A 22,378-nucleotide genomic window follows, 5' to 3' on the forward strand; every position below is an offset into this window, starting at 1 on the left:
GTTCTGTTTGACATTAAGGGAATGTTCTAACTCTAATGGCAAAACATGCTAAAAAGGTTCTCACAAGATCTTTACTAACATAGATAGAATGTTCCCCTATCTAACGGAAAACTGGACAGTCAAACATTAGGGGATCATTACGGGTAACATTACAAAAATGTTCTTTCTGCCTAGAATTGTTAGCTGGGTTTCTGTCTGTATGCCTGTATAGCTCCTGCTCTGTTGTCACCTAGTAATAGCTTTCAGTTGGAAAGAGAGGGAAAATGAGAGAGGGAAAGTGAGCAAGGCAGAGAGAAAGGAGGGGGAGGGTGAAAGCAGAGCTGGGATGCAGACAGCGAATCACATGAGCAGGGTTTTGTTTACAAACGGAGCTGAGGAGGTGTGCTCACTAGCTCCATTATGAGGAAGAGGGACTGAGAGCAGAGAGAGAGATAAAGAGCGAGTGGGACCAGAGGAGAGCGGCTGCCTGGGTTAAAATTATCAGTGTTAGGCTAATTTTCGCTGTCTCCTTTTCCACCCCCTCTTTGTCTGTTTTGGAAGAAGGGGAGCAGATGGTTGGGCCTGACAGAGCAGAGAGCACAATGCCAGTGCGGGCATGAGGAGCTGCTTTTACAGGAACACTAGGCACTGCAGAGAGCCATTCAAGTTCTTCCTTTGTTTCCCATAATTGGCAGGTTTTCACAGCAAGAGAGGAAATCTATGTCGAGACAAGTATCCAAGGAAGGCAGAGGCAGAGAGAGAGAGGGAGAGGAAAACAGAGGCCTTCAGAGGAGCAGGGGAGGGAGGGGTAAGCCTTGTGACAATGTTTTGAAGGGGAGACAAAGCAAAGCAGCGACTGCACTCAGCTGGATAGATTCAGTTAGCTGCATGGGACTTGGACAGTTCTCTCTCCATTTGAAATATTAACAATGACATTGATGTGTCTTTAACCTGCGAGGGTAGGATGTTTATCCCATAATATATGATCTGGAAATCCATTTGTTTATTTGAAGAGGGGAGCCATTGCAATACAGCTATATTTGATTATGTTGCCTTTAATAACTTTTCACACTTTTAAGCATAATTTTGGATTTTAAAAAGTAGCTATCAATTCCTGATTACATTTTTGCTTCATTATTCACATCATGACAAATCATCACAAAGAGTGTGGATTTCAACAATGAGTGACTTGTTTTTGTAATGTTTTACTGGAAAACAGATCATCATCTACAGGAGAGCATCTTGGGGAACTGAGAGTGTTTGTCCCAATGGGATTGACTCATAGCCTACAGACAAAAGTCATTTTCATTGGGGACACAGAAGAGGTTGGACTCACATCATTGTCTGAAAGACAGTGACTTTTTTGGGGAAAACCTCCTCGATCTGTCGGCACCCCAACAAACAAAGAACCAGGACTGGTTGTGACACCAGACACAGTGACTCTAGAGGTTGTGAGTAACTTCAGACGTTTTGACCCCTGTCCACTGATTCCCTGGGTCCCTCTGGCTGTCTGGAGGCTGATTTCACCCGGTCCAGTGGTGTCACGGTGAGTGCGTCCTTCCTATGTGTAGTGGCGTAATAATGACCTTTGTGTTTGTGGTGTAACAATGTGTTGTCTCGTTACAATTGGTTTGCATTTGAGTGGGTATGACTTGTATGGTCCTGTGTGTTTTGTTGTGTGCCTTTCCCTTTAATGCTAGGCCCTAAACCCTCTCCCAGACAGCATGTGTTCACAGTGGCCTACCTCTTAGAGCTCGACTGTCAATGATTTACTAACATCCTCCTAAGATTACAGATGCCCCCTCCCTCACCCAAACCCAGTACCCCACCCCCCTCAGAGACAGACCCGGTGGAATGGCCCTTCTGGCCAGACCCTCACACAGGCAGAAGTGACCACCTTTGACCCAGGAAGTACTCTACTCATTGTGGGAATATGGGTGGCATTAGACATTAGGGTTGCTCACCATTCTCTCCATAGATAGTTCTGCTGGTGATGGTCTGAAACGGCTGCATGGACTGAAAGGACACAACTCCAATTTGCCAATTCCCCATCTCCCACTCAGGCCCACAAAATGACACACGCACACACACATCCCCAGGCCGATGAACAAGCGTAACACATTACAGTCCAACAATATACTGTATAATATAATAGTGGTATTCAAAATCGGGATTAGGAACAAAAAAATCAGATGATTGTATGGGACAATATACAACCGTTTAAAAATATATATTTTATTGAGTAAATGTATTTATTGGTTTCTTTTCATTTTGATAAGAGATTATAATGCAATAAATTGAAGGTTATTTGTTGACGTAAAAATCTAAATGTACTGATTTTAAGGTTTTGTCATTAGATTTGGGGTGGGGTCCCCAGAAATTCTAGCAGAAAAAATGGGGTCCCCGCTTAAGATTTGAATACCACTGATATAATATATGCCATATAGCAGAAGCTTTTATCCAAAGCGACTTACACTCATTCGTGCATGCATTTTATGTATGGCCTGTTGTTATTTATATGTAATTGCTTTTAGATGTTGAATTCTAGGGATATAGTTTGTGTTTAAAGGACCATGAATGGAGAGAATACAGTATGTGGTCGTGGAATGTTTCTGTGCTGGAAAACATTGGCTATGGAAATGTTTCATAACAGATTAACCTCCAAGGAATGTTACTAAAGTGTTTTTCTTGTTGTCATTGTGGAGTGCCTCGTTGCTGGGGTGGCCTTCAGATATGGGACACACACACACACACACACACACACCTGTCAAACACACACACACACACAGGCCTTACTGGGGGAGCTGGTCCAACACACACCCCACTCCCACTGAGAGCTCACTTTTCAGTTGAAGTAACGCAGTACGTTTTGAAAAGTTCATGCAACTCAATGAAGTTCAACAATGGAAGTAGTGTTACATTGATACAGTATGTAAAACAAGAAGCTGCTGAGTGGCTAACAGTATGCAATATGCATGCCCACCCAGCCTTGGGAGCACACATGCAATGTGATGAGCCAAGAGTCCAGTACCGGTCAGACATACGATGCGCAGCCCACTTCACAGTAAAGAACGCAAAACATTTATGCTAATAGGACATTCCAAATTGAATTTGATTCAATCTGCTTCATATGTAAAACATCTTCAAATCACATAGTGCAAATAGTCCGGGTGGCCATGATTAGCTGTTCAGGAGTCTTATGGCTTGGGGGTAGAAGCTGTTAAAAAGCCGTTTGGACCTAGATTTGGCGCTCCGGTACCGCTTGCCGTTCGGTAGCAGAGAGAACAGTCTATGACTAGGGTGGCTGGAGTCTTTGACAATTTTTAGGGCCTTCGTCTGACACCACCTGGTATAGACGTCCTGGATGGCAGGAAGCTTGGCCCCAGTGATGTACTGGGCCGTAAGCACTACCCTCTGTAGTACCTTGCAGTCGGAGGCCGAGCAGTTGCCATACCAGGCGGTGATGCAACCAGTCAGGGTGCTCTCGATGGTGCAGCTGTATAATTTTTTGAGGATCTGAGGACCCATGCCAAATCTTTTCAGTCTCCTGAGGGGGAATAGGCTTTGTCGTGCCCTCTTCACAACTGTCTTGGTGTGTTTGGACCATGATAGTTTGTTGGTGATATGGACACCAAGGAACTTGAAGCTCTCAACCTGTTCCACTACAGCCCTGTCGATGAGAATGGGGGCGTGCTCAATCCTCTTTTTTTTCCTGTAGTCCACAATCATCTCCTTTGTCTTGATCACGTTGAGGGAGAGGTTGTTATCCTGGCACCACACAGCCAGGTCTCTGACCACCTCCCTATAGGCTGTCTCATCGTTATCGGTGATCAGGCCTAACAACGTTGTGTCGTCAGCAAACTTAATGATGGTGTTGGAGTCGTGCCTGGCCATGCAGTCATGGGTGAATAGGGAGTACAGGAGGGGACTGAGCACGCACCCCTGAGGGGCCTCCGTGTTGAGGATCAGCGTGGCAGATGTGTTGTTACCTACCATTACCACCTGGGGGCGGCCCATCAGGAAGTCCAGGATCCAGTTGCAGAGGGAGGTGTTTAGTCCCAGGGTCCTTAGCTTAGTGATGAGCTTTGAGGGCACTATGGTGTTGAACGCTGAGCTGTAGTCAATGAATAGCATTCTCATGGCTACAGAAGTGAGTGCTACGGGTCGGTAGTCATTTAGGCAGGTTATCTTAGTGTCCTTGGGCACAGGGAATATGGTGGTCTGCTTGAAACATGTTGGTATTACAGACTCAGTCAGGGACATGTTGAAAATGTCAGTGAAGACACTTGCCAGTTGGTCAGCGCATTTTCTGAGTACACGTCCTGGTAATCCGTCTGGCCCTGCGGCCTTGTGAATGTTGACCTGCTTAAAAGTCTTACTCACATCGGCTACGGAGAGCGTGATCACATAGTCATCTGGAACAGCTGATGCTCTCATGCATGCTTCAGTGTTGCTTGCCTCGAAGCGAGCATATAAGTGATTTAGCTCGTCTGGTAGGCTTGTGTCACTGGGCAGCTCACGGCTGTGCTTCCCTTTGTAGTCAGTAATAGTTTTCAAGCCCTGCCACATCCGACGAGCGTCAGAGCTGGTGTAGTACGATTCAAACTTAGTCCTGTATTGACTCTTTGTCTGTTTCATGGTTCGTCGGAGGGCATAGTGGGATTTTTTATAAGCGTCCAGGTTAGAGTCCAACTCCTTGAAAGCGGCAGCTCTACCCTTTAGCTCAGTGCGGATTTTGCCTGTAATCCATGGCTTCTGGTTGGGATATGTCCATACGGTCACTGTGGGGACAACATCATTGATACACTTATTGATGAAGCCAGTGACTGATGTGTTGTACTCCTCAATGCTATCGGAAGAATCCCGGAACATATTCCAGTCTGTGCTAACAAAACAGTCCTGTAGCTTAGCATCTGCGTCATCTGACCACTTTTTTTATTAATCGAGTCACTGGTGCTTCCTGCTTTAGTTTTAGCTTATAAGTAGGAATCAGGAGGATAGAGTTATGGTCAGATTTGCCAAATGGAGGGCGAGCTTTGTACGGGTCTCTGTGTGTGGAGTAAAGGTGGTCTAGAGTTTTCTTTCCTCTGGTTGCACATTTAACATGCTGGTAGAAATTTGGTAGAACGGATTTAAGTTTCCCTTCATTAAAGTCCCAGGCCACTAGGAGTGCTGCCTCCGGATGAGCGTTTTCCTGTTTACTTATGGCCTTATACAGCTCATTGAGTGCAATCTTAGTGCCAGCATCGGTTTGTGGTGGTAAATAGACAGCTACGAAAAATATAGATGAAAACTCTCTTGGTAAATAGTGTGGTCTACAGCTTATCATGAGATACTCTACCTCCGGCGAGCAAAACCTTGAGACTTCCTTAGTATTAGATTTTATGCACCAGCTGTTGTTTACAAATATACATTGACCGCCACCACTTGTCTTACCGGAGTCAGCCGTTCTATCCTGCCGATGTAGCGTATATCTCGCCAGCTGTATGTTATCCATGTCTTCGTTCAGCAACGACTCGGGTGAAACATAAGATTTTTAACAGTTTTTAATGTCCCGTTGGTAGGATAACCTTAATCTTAGGTCTTCCAATTTGTTTTCAAATGATTGAACATTGGCTAATAGAATTGATGGAAGAGGCAGTTTACTCGCTCGCCGTCGGATCCTTACAAGGCACCCCGACCTACGTCCACAATATCTCTGTCACTTGCTCATGCGAATGACGGGGATTTGGGCCTTGTCGGGTGTCTGTAGGATATCCTTCACGTCCGACTAGTTGAAGAAAAAAATCTTCCTCCAATACGAGGTGAGTAATCGCTGTCCTGATATCCAGAAGCACTTTTTGGTCATAAGAGACGGTGGCAGAAACATTATGTACAGAATACATTTCAAATAACGCAAAAAAACACACATAATAGTACAATTGGTTAGAGGGCTGTAAAACGGCAGCCATCTTCTCCGGCGCCATTCTGTGCGCTTTGTAGATGAACAAACACACACACAGACATACCACAATGTTTTAAAATGCCACATACTAATTTCTTGAATGTAAAACATCCTTATACATTGTAAATGAAACACACATGCCACAGAAATGTGCTTCAGAATCCATTATTGAGAATTACATACGTACTGAACCCCTCTTGTCTTTTGTCTGTGACGACAGAAGGGCCTGTAGCATTTGGTCAAGTAAACTCAAGGCTCTCTGTCTGTCTTCCTCCTCTCAGGATGTCTGTGTGGTTAAGTATCGCAGAGCTCAGACCCCTACTGCAAGATGACATCGGAAGAAATCTACCACCTGCCCCTCAACGTGTATGTCATCATCCTGGGCATTGGCCTCTTCATCTTCATGCTCAGCCTGATCTTCTGCTGCTACATGTTCAGGTGAGGCTTAGGGAAGAGTGGGGTAAATTGAGCCATTTTTTACATTCAGTATCACTCCGTCAAGGGAAATATAGTATTCTTTCTAACAAAGATATCTACATATATTTCAGGATGTTGGGTATCCCTGGAAATAATCAGAATTCATGTAAACATGACAGTTTTGAAAACATAGTTTGTCCAAAAAAGTGGTCTCTGGCCAAAACTTTACCAGGATATGGGGTAAGTTGAGTCACGGAACAGGGTAAGTTAAGCCGCCTACACATTTCTGTACTAAATTAAGTATTACCACTACCTTTCTAAAACCATGTCTATCTTTATTTCCCTAGCACAATTCAACACAATCACAATCGCTTTTTTGTCATTTAATCATTTAAATCATATTTTAACACAGGCTTAACACCTAACAAACACTTTTTAAAACACTTTTAACATAGGCCAGACCCTGTTGTTACCTCATATCCCAGCGACAATGCCTTGCATTACGCCTGGAAAGAAAGCACTTCAATTTGCTCAACTTGCCATTGGCTCAACCATTGGCTCAACTTACCCCAAGGCTAACATTTTGACTATATTAGCCCACACAGCTACAATAATGCACTTTCATGCGAGGTTTAGGACCTCATATGGAAGCTTATAGAGACCCCAACTCATGTATAGAACAATATTAAAAGTATCTACTTTGGCTTAGATACAAGTATCGTGAAACCTCTAACACAAGTACAATTGATATAGTGAAAATCTGTTTTTTGGACCTAACTTGCTTAGCACTTTTTCCATGAGGTTTCTTCCTTCACAGATTCATTAATATTTGATTGTATACAAATGTAATCAAGGTTTGAAATGATTATGTTTTATTCAAATATTATACTGAACAAAAATATAAACGCAACATGTAAAGTGTTGGTCCCATGTTTCATGAGCTGAAATAAAAGTTCCCAGAAATGTTCCATATGCACAAAAGGCTTATTTCTCTCAAATTTGTTTACACCCCAGTTAGTGAACATTTCTCCTTTGCCAAGATAATCCATCCACCTGACAGGTGTGGCATATCAAGAAGCTGATTAAACAGCATGATCATTACACAGATCATTACACAGGGATGTAGCTCAGTTGATAGAGCATGGCGTTTGCAATGATTCCCACAGGGGGTATGACATTTAAAAAAAAGTATAATGTATGCACTAACTGTAAGTCGCTCTGGATAAGAGCGTCTGCTAAATGACTAAAATGTCAAATGTAATGCTGGGGACAATAAAGGCCACTCTAAAATGTGCAGTTTTGTCACACAACACAATGCCACAAATGTCTAAAGTTTTGAAGGAGTGTGCAATTGGCATGCTGACTGCAGGAATGTCCACCAGAGCTGTTGCCAGATAATTGGATGTTCATTTCTCTACCAAAAGCTACCTCCAACGTCGTTTTAGAGAATTTGGCAGTATGTCCAACCGGCCTCACAACCACAGACCACACCAGCCCAGGACCGTTGGTGCTGGGGATTATTTCTGTCTGTGATAAAGGACTTTTGTGGGGGGAAAAAATATTTCTGATTGTCTGGGCATGGCTCCCCAGTGGGTGGGCATGGCTCCCCAGTGGGTGGTCCTATGCCCTCCCAGGCCCACCCACGGCTGTGCCCCTGCCCAGTCATGTGAAATCCAAAGATTAGGCCCTAATTTATTTATTTCAATTGACTGATTTCCTTATATAAACCGTAACTTGAAATTGTTGCATGTTGCATTAAACATTTTGTTCAGTATACATCTGTTTGGGGTTCTTGTGGTCAATTTGAAGTCTACAAATTATTTGTAATTATATTCCGGCCCCTGAACATCCGCTCAAGAAAGAAATCCTCCCTCGGCTGAATCTAGTTGTTGATCCCTGACCAAAGGGCCATGTCATTAATCAGGGTCAATGAGTTATGGGCTTGGTACTCTCATTAACCCATAGTCAGCTATAGCTTTCTTTATAGACCAGGGCCCGAAAGCATCTTAAGGCTAAGTTCATCGTTAGAACCTTCGTAGGAGCATCATTAAATCTCCGAGCTGTTTCCCAAAACCATCGTTATTAACGTTGCATTTGAAAACACTCGTAATCTAACGCCAGCCTCAGACTACTCGTAGGACAGATCTCCGCTAAACATAGAATCACATTGGTTATCTGTCTCTCTGTAACCACCCATAAAGTCAAAACAAAGTTGACAACAAATACACAGCCTGGTCTCATAGACTAGACGTAACATAGTAAATGTAAATCCAGGACACTGAAATTAGAATGTTACGTTTGGTATGGTTACATAAGACATAAGATTACTTAAAGCAAAAACGAAAGGAGGGTGATTGGTCGGAGTGGATGGTTGGGCGTATAACGTGAACGTCTACCAAAGGTTACATGTTCGAATCACATCACGGACAACTTTAGAATTTTAGCTAATTAGCAACGTTGCAACTACTTACTACGTTTTATCTACTTAGCATGTTAACTAACCCTTTCCTTAACCCTGACCTTAACCCCTAGCCTAGCTAATGTTAGCCAACCTAGCTAACATTAGTGTTAGCCAGCTAGCTAACGTTAGCCTCAACAAATAGGAATTTGTAACATATCATACGAATTGTAATACATAAAATATCATACGAATTGCAATTCGTAAAATATAATTTGAAATGGATGATGGACATCCACAAATTAAGACATATCATACAAAACGTAACATATCATACTAAATGGAGGGAGACAGATTTACTTTTACTAAGTTATGTCTACCCCTGAGTCCAGGTTGAAATACAAAGTTGCCAATGTCTTTGCACTTGATACAAACAGACATATAAAAAGATGCTTCAAATGAAAACTGAGATGACTGCATTCAAGTTCAATACATTTTGTTTTATTTAGCTACTTGTAGGCTACTGTCTGTAATATTTCATGATGTGTAGCCTAACATGTGCACAATGATGTGCCAAATTGGTGATTTAGTGCATTTTTATTGGGTAAGCATTAGAATAAGCCGCCTCAATATTTCAAATAAAATCAAATAAAATTTTATTTGTCACATGCGCCGAATACAACAGGTGTAGACCTTACAGTGAAATGCTTACTTACAAGCCCTTAACCAACAATGCAGTTTTAGCATTACTGGGTGATCTGAAAAGTCATAGTCAATAAAAATATGTCAATGTGTCAATGTGCGATAGCACCGGTTAGTCAAGGTATTTCAGGGAATATATACAGTGAGGGAAAAAAGTATTTGATCCCCTGCTGATTTTGTATGTTTGCCCACTGTCAAAGACATGATCAGTCTATAATTTTAATGGTAGGTTTATTTGAACAGTGAGAGACAGAATAACAAAAAAATCCAGAAAAACGCATGTCATAAATGTTATAAACCAATCACCCTCCTCTCTAGGAACTGATCCGTCATCAATATTGTGAAATAATTTTTATTTGAAGGTAAGATTTGATTTGAGAAAGCTGATCCGAGAGCAGCACTGCCTTTCACATGCTCCAACGACACACTTAGCGACTGTTCTCTCTGTGTGGTGTTTTGGGAAATGCATGTTACATCTTCGGCCATTGTAGGAAAGATGCATCTTTAAAATACCAATTTGTAAGTCGCTCTGAATAAGAGCGTCTGCTAAATGACGTAAATGTACATGTAAATGTAAAATACTTGTAAGCCATCGCTATCGGGAAACTGGGCCCACAACATTGAGTTATGTTTTTTGTCAAAGTTAGCTCAGCTGGCTGACCTATTGATCCTGCTTTGGAAAATACAACCCTGAGGCAATCAGTTGTACAATATGTTTAAAAGCTGCAATTTGTAACTTTATGCGCTCTTTCATTGAAAGGAAGTCTAAGAAGTGGTAGATCTGTTCTATGTGCGTTATTTCTATGCTTCCCTTTCTTACGTTTTGTACACCAGCTTCAACAGTTGAAAATACAATATTTTTGGTTAAGGAAAATATATTTCACAGCAGTTTACAATGATTCTCTACACTATACTTGCTTGTTTTGTCACATAAACTGAAATTAGGCAAACTATTAGAATTTTAGCAACCAGGAAAATGGCGGAGCGATTTCTGCATAGTGCATCTTTAAACATCAATGTGATCAATGCTAGGTGTTGAACAACCTCATGACATCATCAGCTGCGAGCCTTTTGCTAAGACTGTGTTTACACCTGGAGCAAAATGTGTTTTCTGGCCAAATCTGAGGCGACTTCTTTTAGACTTTCTTGTTGTCGAGATGTGGAACCAAAATTACATACTCAGATCTGCTCCTGATGAGGTGCTTTGCAGCTGTAGCACAGCCAAGTGTAGACACATTGTCACTTGCATTTGGCATACTATTCATGGGTTGCATGTTTCGTTACAATATTGTTTTGAACGCTCGTTTTGGACTGATGCCCGACTGAGCATTCTACTCAATGCATCATCAATGAGCACTGATGAAGATTTCATCAAAAGTACATTACAGTGTCATGGAAATACAATGCATTCAAAAGGAGGCAAATTATTTTATTATGATATTGATGTCGCCAGATTGACTTTAGATGCAGTATAATGTTAGCTAACCAGCTAAGATTGAGGCCACCAGATTTTTTATGATCTTTGCTAGCTAATGACAACATTGCCATCTGTCTAAAGTAAATTTGACGGCATGATAATGCTGGCAACGTTGTTTCCTACTAAATATTTGAATACTTTAGCAATGTCATCATATTTCCAGGCACTATAGTGTAATTTAGATGAAACAAACAAATATATATATATATATATATATATATATATATATATATAAATACAATATAATAAATAAATAAATCCAAAAACCATCCCACTCCTTCAGTCACATTCAAATCACATCCCTACACAGGCTCAGGTGCCTGTGAGGACGGGGCACTCATCGACAGGATTCCTTGTAATGCCTCTGCAGAAAAGTCCCTGAGTCCCAAAAAACGGTCAACAATGATGCCTATTTTCTCAGATTTCCTCTCCTTTTGCGCTGTGCAGTTGATAACCAAAGTAATATGGGCCCTTGTAGCTCAGTTGGTAGAGCATGGCACTTGCAATGCCAGGGTTGTGGGTTCGTTTCCCACGGGGGGCCAGTATGAAAAGATTTATGCACTCACTAACTGTAAGTCGCTCTGGATAAGAGCGTCTGCTAAATGACTAAAATGTCAAATGTAAATGTAATAAATGCTACAAAGTCCACCTTCCTAACATGCAACATGTCAGGATCCCTCTGATGACTAATAATAAGAACATAATCTTGTGTCTCTACTCCTACTTCCACAACTTCACTCCTTTCTTCCACTCTTCTCAATGCATCCGAATAGGAGACATTCTAGACAGCCCTTATTCTTGCCACCTCCATCTCTTTCACCTAACAGGACACTTCAGAAATTCGGGTGAATGTTCAGCACCACAATTGCAGCATTTAGGCTCAGCTGACATATAATACTCTTCCCGTCTACATACACTTGACACATGACCAAATAATTTACATTTATCACACTGCATGGGTTTGGGCACAAAGGCTCTCACAGGGAATCTCATATAACCTAAATACACGTGAGAAGGGAGAGACTCTTCATCAAAAAACAATATAATGGATGGAGTGGGCTTCCACACTTCATCTACCATGCGGGTCAGTCGTTGTGCACCAACCACTTGATCCAATTCTTCACGTACACTACCGTTCAAAAGTTTGGGGTCACTTAGAAATGTCCTTGTTTTTTGTGCAAATTTTTTGTCCATTAAAATAACATCAAATTGATCAGAAATACAGTGTATACATTGTTAATGTTGTAAATGGCTATTGTAGCTGGAAACGGCTGATTTTTAATGGAATATCTACATAGGCATACAGAGACCCATTATCAGCAACCATCAGTCCTGTGTTCCAATGGCACGTTGTGTTTGCTAATCCAAGTTTATCATTTTAAAAGGCTAATTGATCATTAGAAAACACTTTTGCAATTATCTTAGCACAGCTGAAAACTGTTGTGCTGATTAAAGAAGCAATAAAACTGGCCCTCTTGAGACTAGTTGAGTATCTGGAGCATCAGCAATTATGGGTTCAATTACAGGATCAAAATGACCAGAAACAAATAACTTTCTTCTGAAACTCGTCAGTCTATTCTTGTTCGGAGAAATGAAGGCTATTCCATGCGAGAAATTGCCAAAAAACTGAAGATCTCATACAATACTGTGTACTACTCCCTTCACAGAACAGCACAAACTGGCTCTAACCAGAATAGAAAGAGGAGTGGGAGGCCCCGGTGCACAACTGAGCAAGACAAATACATTGGAATTTCTAGTTTGAGAAACAGACGCCTCACAGGTCCTCAACTGGCAGCTTCATTAAATAGTACCCGCAAAACACCAGTCTCAACGTCAACAGTGAAGAGGCGACTCCGGGATGCTGACCTTCTAGGCAGAGTTGCAAAGAAAAGCCATATCTCAGACTGGCCAATAAAAAGAAAAGATTAAGGTGGGCAAAAGAACACAGATACTGGACAGAGGAAGATTGGAAAAAAGTGTTATGGACAGACGAATCGAAGTTTGAGGTGTTCGGATCACAAAGAAGAACATTTGTGAGACGCAGACCAACTGGAAAGATGCTGGAGGAGTGCTGTGCAAGAACTATTTAGGGAAGAAGCAGTCAGCTGGTATTCTGTCTATAATGGAGTGGCCAGCACAGTCACTGGATCTCAACCCTATTGAGATGTTGTGGGAGCAGCTATGGTACGTAAAAAGTGCCAATCAAGCCAATCCAACTTGTGGGAGGTGCTTCAGGAAGCATGGGGTGGAATCTCTTCAGATTACCTCAACAAATTGAATGGCAAAGTTCTGCAAGGCTGTAATTGCTGCAAATGGAGAATTATTTGACGAAAGCAAAGTTTGAAGGACACAATTATTATTTCTACTAAAAATCATTATTTCTAACCTTGTCAATGAGTACATTTCCTATGCATTTTGCTACAGTTGAAGTCGGAAGTTTACATACACCTTAGCAAAATACATTTAAACTCAGTGTTTCACAATTCCTGACATTAAATCCTAGTAAAAATTCCCTGTCTTAGGTCAGTTAGGATCACCACTTTATTTTAAGAATGTGAAATGTCAGAATAATAGTAGAGAGAATGATTTAGTTCAGCTTTTATTTCTTTCATCACATTCTCAGTGGGTCAGAAGTTTACATACACTCAATTAGTATTTGATAGTGTCGTATATGATGAGTGGTAGCAATTATTGCTGTCAACAAAAAGTCCGCTATGCTGCATCGTGTTCGAGGCTTTTATTAAAATCACGAATTTACAGCATAGATACAGACTCGCGATGTCCGGAGAACGGCTCCCCAGATTGCTATGGCCGTTCTGCCGTCTCATCGTTTACCCCCTATTTATAAACAATGCAAAAAGAGGAGTGACTCCCCTCTTCTGGCCAATCACCAGTCTCCCCTGGGGCATCACCCTCCCAACGCTACATTTGAACTAAGATCATAAAACAACATTCTTTGTTCCTCCAAAACATTTAACAAAGGCATAATCTTCAGATACGATATTCCCCCCTTTCGAGACGAAATAAACGTCTCGAAAACAAACAGAATAAGATTATGACTATTAACCATTTATCTTATTGAGTATCTTTAACATTAAACCAAACACATTCTCCTCTAGAGTGTAAATACCTTTCTATGAAATACCTGTTTATGAAGTGTGAATACATTACTATAACATATGAAGTGTGAATACATTACTATGAAATATGAAGTGTGAATACATTACTATGAAATATGAAGTGTGAATACATTACTATGAAATATGAAGAAATCTCTATGGAGTGTAAGAGCGAAAAACTGTCCAGCAGCCATCCATCCATATCAATCAAGACAGTAAAATTCTCTCACGGTCCCTCTGCCCCAGGCAACCACCGTCGGTACTCCAGATAACCTCATTAACCATGTAAATGCATTTGAAACTATGATGCAATTAAATACACATGTAAGCCCCTGCAAACATGCAAACAAAATCCTATCCATAAACATCCATTGTACGGCTGGTCAACCCATAGGACCGGACAATGAAACTCTCCCTTCCTAGCCTCTCTGTCCCTAAACATTCACCGAAATAAACAAAAACATCTAAGATCCTTACATGTAATCAATAACATCAAACATCATTCTACAAAAATTAATCCCTGAGGCTATTACACAATTATGTATTACACATGTCTATATTTCATTGCAAACACTGGAATGTAGTCCACTACACTTCATCTCCCTGTAGTGTCCTCTTCCCATGGACTTGTTGATGATGGAATCAGCCACACCCTCCTTGTTTCATCTCCTCCAGTCATATTGTCCCTTCATATTGTCTTTGTTTGAGTATTCCAATCTCCACATGTTCTCCCAAATACTTCTGGAATGACAAGAAAATAAACGACCAAACAGTATCTTTTGCAAAACAACATTTTCAAATTAAACCTCAACATCAATTTAAGAATATAAAAATGACCTATAAATGATGTATGAATCACATTAACCTATCCCCCCCTTGATTCATAAATCATACCAACATCACCCTACTATTGAAAAAAAATCAAAAAATAATCAACTCATAAAAAAATGATATTTATCCATCAGTAGTCCATCCATCTTTATCCAGATCAGGAACAGTCAACACCGGCATCTGAGTGTTGTCTCCAGGAATCACTCTCCAACCTATCTCAATATCATAGCTTTCTCAAAGGTCAGTAACAAATTACAAACATCACACAGTGTTATCAAAGCTGAAACTAAAATCTGACCCATCACTGCCCCTACTGGCCTAATTGATCTTGCAACCAAATCTTCTCAGATCTCCCAAACACATCCCTTATAATGCATCTATAACCCCAGTGATCTTATCTGAACTATCTGGACTCAAAGTATAACTAATATTTATCAATATGATCTTCCCAAATGTTACACCATACCATGAATAAAGTCCCCCCTTCTCCCTTAAATTCATCCTTCAATGATAGGCTTGAAGACTATGACATGTCACCCTTTTAACCCTAGATTTAGCTGTGTCCGGTGCTATCCCTCTTATAATAGTAGAAACCTCATATGGAAGCTTCAACGTTGACATGTAACCAAATCCTGTCCATCCCTAATGTAAGAATATAGATGCTTTATCACCCCCAAACCCCTAAATATCTCTAAAATTCCCCATAGTCACATTGTCAGTCAAAAGCTAATAATTTAACCATCAAAGTCCTGCTTTTCTACTACCTGGTACATAAAAAGTTACATTATATTTGTCATCTCTAACCTTATGTTCATGCTTATCCAAAGTTATCATATAACATCCCAATATGATATTCCCATAAACATACCCTTTACCTCATATGTTTTATTAGAACAAAAATAACTTTTAGCCCTCAATGTTTCACCTGAATACTTCAGGATTCCGTTGTTACCTGATTTTCCTTTCCCATTTAACAATTCCCATAGGGTAATTCATTTACCCAAGAACACTACTTAAACCTAGGCTTAAACCACTGTTCTGACAACGACATTATTTTATCGGTCAATGACTGTTGCCGATACCACAGTCATGACAAAGCATAACTCTAACCCATACCTGACAGAGGCCGCGCGACCGTCTAACACGTCTTGGGCTGGCATCCCCAACAGACATCAACCCTCAAGATTCCTCACTGATTCTTACAGAATGAGTTAATCTATCTCTAATTTTCACAACAGAGGAACGAGCAGTACTGATCAGATCCCCCCCCTCTGTCATCAAAATCAAAAGACCCCATCCTGCAGCTTCCATGGTGAATCTATATTCTCCATTTCAGATTAATCTATATTGTTTCTATCTGTTCTCTTATTTTAACCCCATTCGTACCATAACCTCCTGAGTCCCTCTTGCTACCTCTACTTTCAGAACAGTTGTTGTCATCCTTCCTACATTTGCTATTACCATCGTATCATTAATCCCTTCCCAAAGTTACCATTAACGTTGTTGATTTAGTTGATGAATTAAAACCCTTAATTCCCTCTAGTGGGAAACTACCAACATCCTATTCGATTATTCCCTGTTGGAGTGACTACTGTAATAAACTTATCCTTAACTCCCTCTGTGACTGTGGAACGTTCTACAGACTTCAAATCTTCCATTATAAGCATCACTTTACGAATTACATAGCCCTTTAACCAATAATTCTTAACCGGAACAAATTTCTATGCTTTCACTAGATAAGTACACATTCTCCCTGATCTTTATCTGTAACCTTACGCCAAATAATCCCTTGTTTGATTAAGTGCAACAGCTTCTACTTCTGATCCTGCTAACAATACTTATTCTCCCTAATTATCTCTCTCTCTCTGTGAAAGAAACGTCATCATCCTAAATGGCATATTATAATTATTATTATCCTAACCCTAATAACAGTATTTTCCCCCTATAATTGATGCTGGACCCTTATAATCAAATGCGCTATATTTATGGCTTTAATAACTATCAATGTTGAAAGAGTTAAATTACTTCTCACTGTTGTTTTAATAGACTCACGTGGTGATGTCATTATTGTTACTTCCTCATCCCTAGTTTTCCCAAAGCTCTGAACTCTTTACTTGTACTTCCATCCATCACCACTAGTGTCACTTTTTTCCCCCCTTTCAGTTCTACCTCTAAACTTTAAACCTTTTGATTATAACAAAAGGTACCCACAATTACCTTGATCTTTCTATTCTAAAGTGTCATTCATTACTGTTCTCTCTCTCTCTTACTACTAACTTTGAAACTTAGCTTACTGTCTCAGAGTTCTTCCAACCCTAATCTACTCCTAACTTATTTTAATCTAATCTTTTCTCTCATAACATTTAAAACCTTTCCCCCTGATTTTCACAAAATCCCTTACCACCAAATTTGTAGAATATGTGATTCGGAAAGTTCCCCACCTGCTTCTGACTCATTACACACAGACTTGGCAAAACGACTAAACACCTTTTAGCCTAGCCTGAAATCCCTTAGTGTAAGAATGTCACCCAGAATAAACAGTCACCCCTTTTAACTTTATTTTCCCAGACAGTGTCTAATAGACAGAACAATAGATTATCATCCTTCCTATGATATTATCTTTTAAGCAAATGATTCCCAAAAACCCTACTTCTTAAAATATTCTACCAGACAGTCAGTCGTCTAACGTGCCTCTGATTGAACACTTCAATTTACACCATGCATCTCTTCCCACAATGCCATTGGTATATTGTCCTAATATTGGTATGTCTATTTTAATTCCTAGCTCAATTGATTCCCTAAGAGTATTTAAACTGTTTTACTACTTCAAATCCCTATCCTAACCTAATTAGTTTATTTTACAGAGTGATATGTTTAACCTCTTTAGGCTGAACACATAAATGTTCCCCTCTTCACTATCACAGTCCTCTATTTTTACTTCAATTGTTGGATATTTTTGTTCTTCTCTAATCGGTGCTATCAGCTAACACCCCCCTTCCGGATATTCTAGGCCCTCTAGAATATTTAGGGTTCACCTGAAGAACAGGTGATCTTCACTTGCTCCTTCATCTTCCTCTGTTGTTTTCTCCTGACTTGTTGCTGTGGATATGGAGCATCTGGTACCCCCCTTTGGCTGGTACAATTGCATTTGATATTGTTCAGTTGAAGCTGTAACAGTGATTGTTGATTTGGTTCACTCTGATTCTTCATAACCAACACTTCTTTTCTTCTTCTCCACCACCAGTTATAAGTTGTATTTGATTGAGTTTTCTTCGTCCTGTTCTTCTCGTCGTTGACATATCAGTATTCTTCAAAAGGTTCTCTTCTAAGTTCTGTCCTCGAAATATCATCTTCCATCATCTTCTTACTAGTGGGCTCTTCTTGACCTCAATGTGTTCTTCTCCTTCCATTCTTGAATTCTTCATCCAGTCGTGTTACTTCTTATTCGATTTATCCAGGCATGATAAGCAATCTGCCTATATCTCCATTTCTTCTTTGCTCTTGTACCCTTCTTTCTTCAACCTTCATCAGAGATCAAGTCTCCAGTATCCTTCTTTCCTCTCTTGCCACTTCCTTCTGATCACAGAGGCACCTCCACCCATGACCTCTCATCAATCGCTCTCATCTTCATCATCCTCTTCTCCTTCACGTTCCAGACATCTCATTTTCTTCCGTCTTCTGGATTCATCTTCATCGTTGTTTCTGCGGGTACCCTATCTATTATTTGTCTATATTTCTGATGCAATAATCACTCCTGGATGATCATTGTAAGCTGAGAATAAACATCCCTAAGCTCTACTTTTTAAACCTATTTTATCAATTACTGTTTGAGAATGAAGGGCAACTTTTGTTTCACTTGCCAGATACCCTAGCAACACTGTATTAAAGGATTACCACTATTTCAACCCGTGTAATGACTTTCATAGTCCTAATATCTTTTTCCCCATTGTAACAAGCCTTTCTATTCCTTTATTGTGAACTATCCTATTTTAGACTATATAACTTATATAGGCTTCCCCCCTGTAATTCTTAATATAACCTAAACAACTCAAAAAAAAAAAAAAAAAATATATATATATATATATTTTTTTTTAAATAAATAAACGGACGAAAATATGACTATCAAAAATTCAATTCAATGTTTTATTCAAAACCCACGTCCAATAAAAATTAAAAATCAATTAAAAATCTAATTTAAAAAAAATGAATAATTAAAATCAATTTTTATTTCCCTATCTTATCAATTTAGCTATTAATGGCTCTCTCACCATAACCCATCAAATGCAAGTATTAAACTTCAGACTATAATCCTAATACAAAGCCTGTACCCCTACAACACTACAATCCCCATACCCCTTATTTCTTCCTATGATATAATCCCCAAGTATCATTATTGCAAAATAATGTCAGTACCTGATTTCCAATCGAACTGTAATCCAGCCCAGTGATGTACATAGCCTCCAAAATGTAAACTTTATTAAAATAGTTTTTGCCAAGCCTATGCAAAATTGTCATTTTATCACATTTCTTTAAATTGGAAAATGTTGTAACCTAGCCTGATATCTGATCCTCTGCCTGCGTCACACCTTGTTACGTCATGTGACGTCACGTCACGCCACGCACACGTCAGCCCCTCCTCTCTCTCTCCTCCTGTCGTCTCACCTCGCTCCCTGTGTCTCTCATATTTCAAAAAACATAGAAACACAGAATCACATTTTTAGTAGTTAATGCAATTAACCAAGTTATCCACATTCAATATTCGTCCGTTCTACATTCGTTCTAAGACTTTAACTCAGGACTAATTATAGATCACTCACAAACATTTTGATTTTAATCCGTCATTTAATTATTTAATTCAATCTATTATAATCCGTTATCATATATTTAATTTATAAATTCAATAGGTCCCAAAACAAGTTTCATCTTAACCCACCGCCGTTTAAACTTATTAAATTCGTGTTAAAATCTCTTTATGCGTATTTGTTCCGTCGTCTGTGTTCCTCTGTCTCCCCCTGCAGTTTAACCAATGTGTTGTTTTACAGAATTCCACGCATGCGCAAATATCATTTTAACCTCATGCTTGAGTTTCAGCATCCCATCGTGGTGCCGACTAGTGCCGTAAAACAAAACGTTACCTAATCTCGTGCCATAAACTCCAACTCCCCCGTTCTGTAGTGTAGTGTCACAAAATTAAATGCATGGCCATACATTTATTAAATAGATCGCTCCAAAACTTTTCATTTAATTTTAATCGTCTTAATTTAATTAATTATACTCCGTCAACATATATTTGATCTATAAATGTACTACATCTCGCCAAATAGTTTCACATTCAAACAACAGCCGTTTAACACCTAGGAGATTTTTTCCAAAATCTCTCTATTCTGTGACTATTGTCCCTTCCGACCCCCCACATGGGACCTATGACCCTTACCCATAATGCCGTGCTTTGTAGGCTTAGCACATAAACACATGTTGTAGTTTTAGCCCCGTAAAATCACACGCATGCGCACATCCCCTTAAGCCCATGCTTACCACACAATAGACCGATAGCATTACGCTACAGCGTCACTATTTTATACGTTATACTCACACAATTACACATAACAGAGCTCACATTTGCGTAGAACTTTCAGTTCCACCACATACAAACAAGTTTAAGAGGCTTGAATCCATCGCAGTGGACCTCTAAGGTTGAGATTATCATGTAGCACGCAACACAATTAGCCTTTAGCATTAGCCTTTCGCTAACTGCGGCCTACAACATGTAACAAAACCCAGCATTGCGTTCCTTTAATTGAGTACTGTTTCGTTTGCCCTAAATTTATTCTGCCGTGGGTAAGGCTATTTAAGTGAGCGATCCCCCCCAATGCAAATATCCCGTCGGACAGAAGTTGAGCAAGCCATCCCCAATAAATTTTCAACCAAACCCCAGTCCAAGACTGACCTGGAAAGTCCTAACGCCCTTCCAGGATTTTGGCCCACCATGCGGTCGCCTCGTCACGAGGGCTTATCTAAACCTGCAATGCTCTAAAATGTATACATATCTGAATTTCCCATTGTCACCCGTTACCAATGGACCATCTTAATGCTCTAAATTATCATTGTCTATTGTTACCAATGAAATAACATTTTAGCAGACTCCAGTCGACCGCAATAACGCCACCGAGGCCAAGTCGAAATGGAACATCTCTCCAGTGTACACAAGTCATATCCAATCTAACAAACTCCGAAGCGGTAAGAAAACACTCACCATTTTTGTTTTGTTTTTTCCCACGCTTCAGAGTGAGTCAGCCCGGCGATTGACTGAGGCAAGGAAGAGACGCAAACCCAGCCCCACGTTGGGCGCCATTATGTCGTATATGATGAGTGGTAGCAATTATTGCTGTCAACAAAAAGTCCGCTATGCTGCATCGTGTTCGAGGCTTTTATTAAAATCACGAATTTACAGCATAGATACAGACTCGCGATGTCCGGAGAACGGCCATAGCAATCTGGGGAGCCGTTCTCCGGACATCGCGAGTCTGTATCTATGCTGTAAATTCGTGATTTTAATAAAAGCCTCGAACACGATGCAGCATAGCGGACTTTTTGTTGACAGCAATAATTGCTACCACTCATCATATACGACAATAGCATTGCCTTTAAATTGTTTAACTTGGGTCAAACGTTTCAGGTAGCCTTCCACAAGCTTCCCACAATAAGTTGGGTGAATTTTGGCCCATTCCTTCAGACAGAGCTGGTGTAACTGAGTCAGGTTGGTAGGCCTCCTTGCTCGCACATGCTTTTTCAGTTCTGCACACACATGTTCTATAGGATTGAGGTCAGGGCTTTGTGATGGCCACTCCAATACCTTGACTTTGTTGTCCTTAAGCCATTTTGCCACAACTTTGGAAGTATGCTTGGGGTCATTGTCCATTTGGAAGACCCATTTGCGATCAAGCTTTAACTTCCTGACTGATGTCTTGAGATGTTGCTTCAATATATCCACATAATTTTCCTTCCTCATGATGCCATCTATTTTGTGATGTGCACCAGTCCCTCCTGCAGCAAAGCACCCCCACAGCATGATGCTGCCACCCCCATGCTTCACGGTTGGGATGCTGTTCTTCGGCTTGCAAGCCTGCCCCTTTTTCCTCCAAACATAACAATGGTCATTATGGCCAAACAGTTCTAATTTTGTTTCATCAGACCAGAGGACATTTCTCCAAAAAGTACGATCTTTGTCCCCATGTGCAGTTGCAAACCGTAGTCTGGCTTTTTAATGGCGGTTTTGGAGCAGTGGCTTCTTCCTTGCTGAGCGGCCTTTCAGGTTATGTCGATATAGGACTCGTTTTACTGTGGATATAAATACATTTTTGTACCTGTTTCCTCCAGCATCTTCACAAGGTACTTTGCTGTTGTTCTGGGATTGATTTGCACTTTTCGCACCAAAGTACGTTCATCTCTAGGAGACAGAACGCGTCTCCTTCCTGAGCGGTATGACGGCTGCATGGTCCCATGGTGTTTAT

General features: G+C 40.4%; 1 protein-coding gene across 2 annotated transcripts in view; it reads left to right on the forward strand.

The window, feature by feature from the left end:
* The first annotated feature begins 345 nt into the window (after nucleotides 1-345).
* Nucleotides 346-22,378, forward strand: part of LOC121569914 (RING finger protein 122-like) — a 28,748-nt gene continuing 6,715 nt past the window's right edge. The window contains exons 1-3 of one of the 2 annotated variants that reach the window (XM_041881250.2): nucleotides 346-938; nucleotides 1,199-1,525; nucleotides 6,205-6,361. In XM_041881250.2, coding sequence (XP_041737184.1) covers nucleotides 6,252-6,361 — 110 coding nt within the window. In that variant the 5' untranslated portion in view covers nucleotides 346-938; nucleotides 1,199-1,525; nucleotides 6,205-6,251. The remainder of the gene's footprint in view (nucleotides 939-1,198; nucleotides 1,526-6,204; nucleotides 6,362-22,378) is intronic. The other variant, XM_041881259.2, reaches the window with a different exon arrangement.

The sequence above is a fragment of the Coregonus clupeaformis genome, chromosome 1, assembly GCF_020615455.1.
Source record: "Coregonus clupeaformis isolate EN_2021a chromosome 1, ASM2061545v1, whole genome shotgun sequence".
Taxonomy (NCBI): Eukaryota; Metazoa; Chordata; class Actinopteri; order Salmoniformes; family Salmonidae; genus Coregonus; species Coregonus clupeaformis.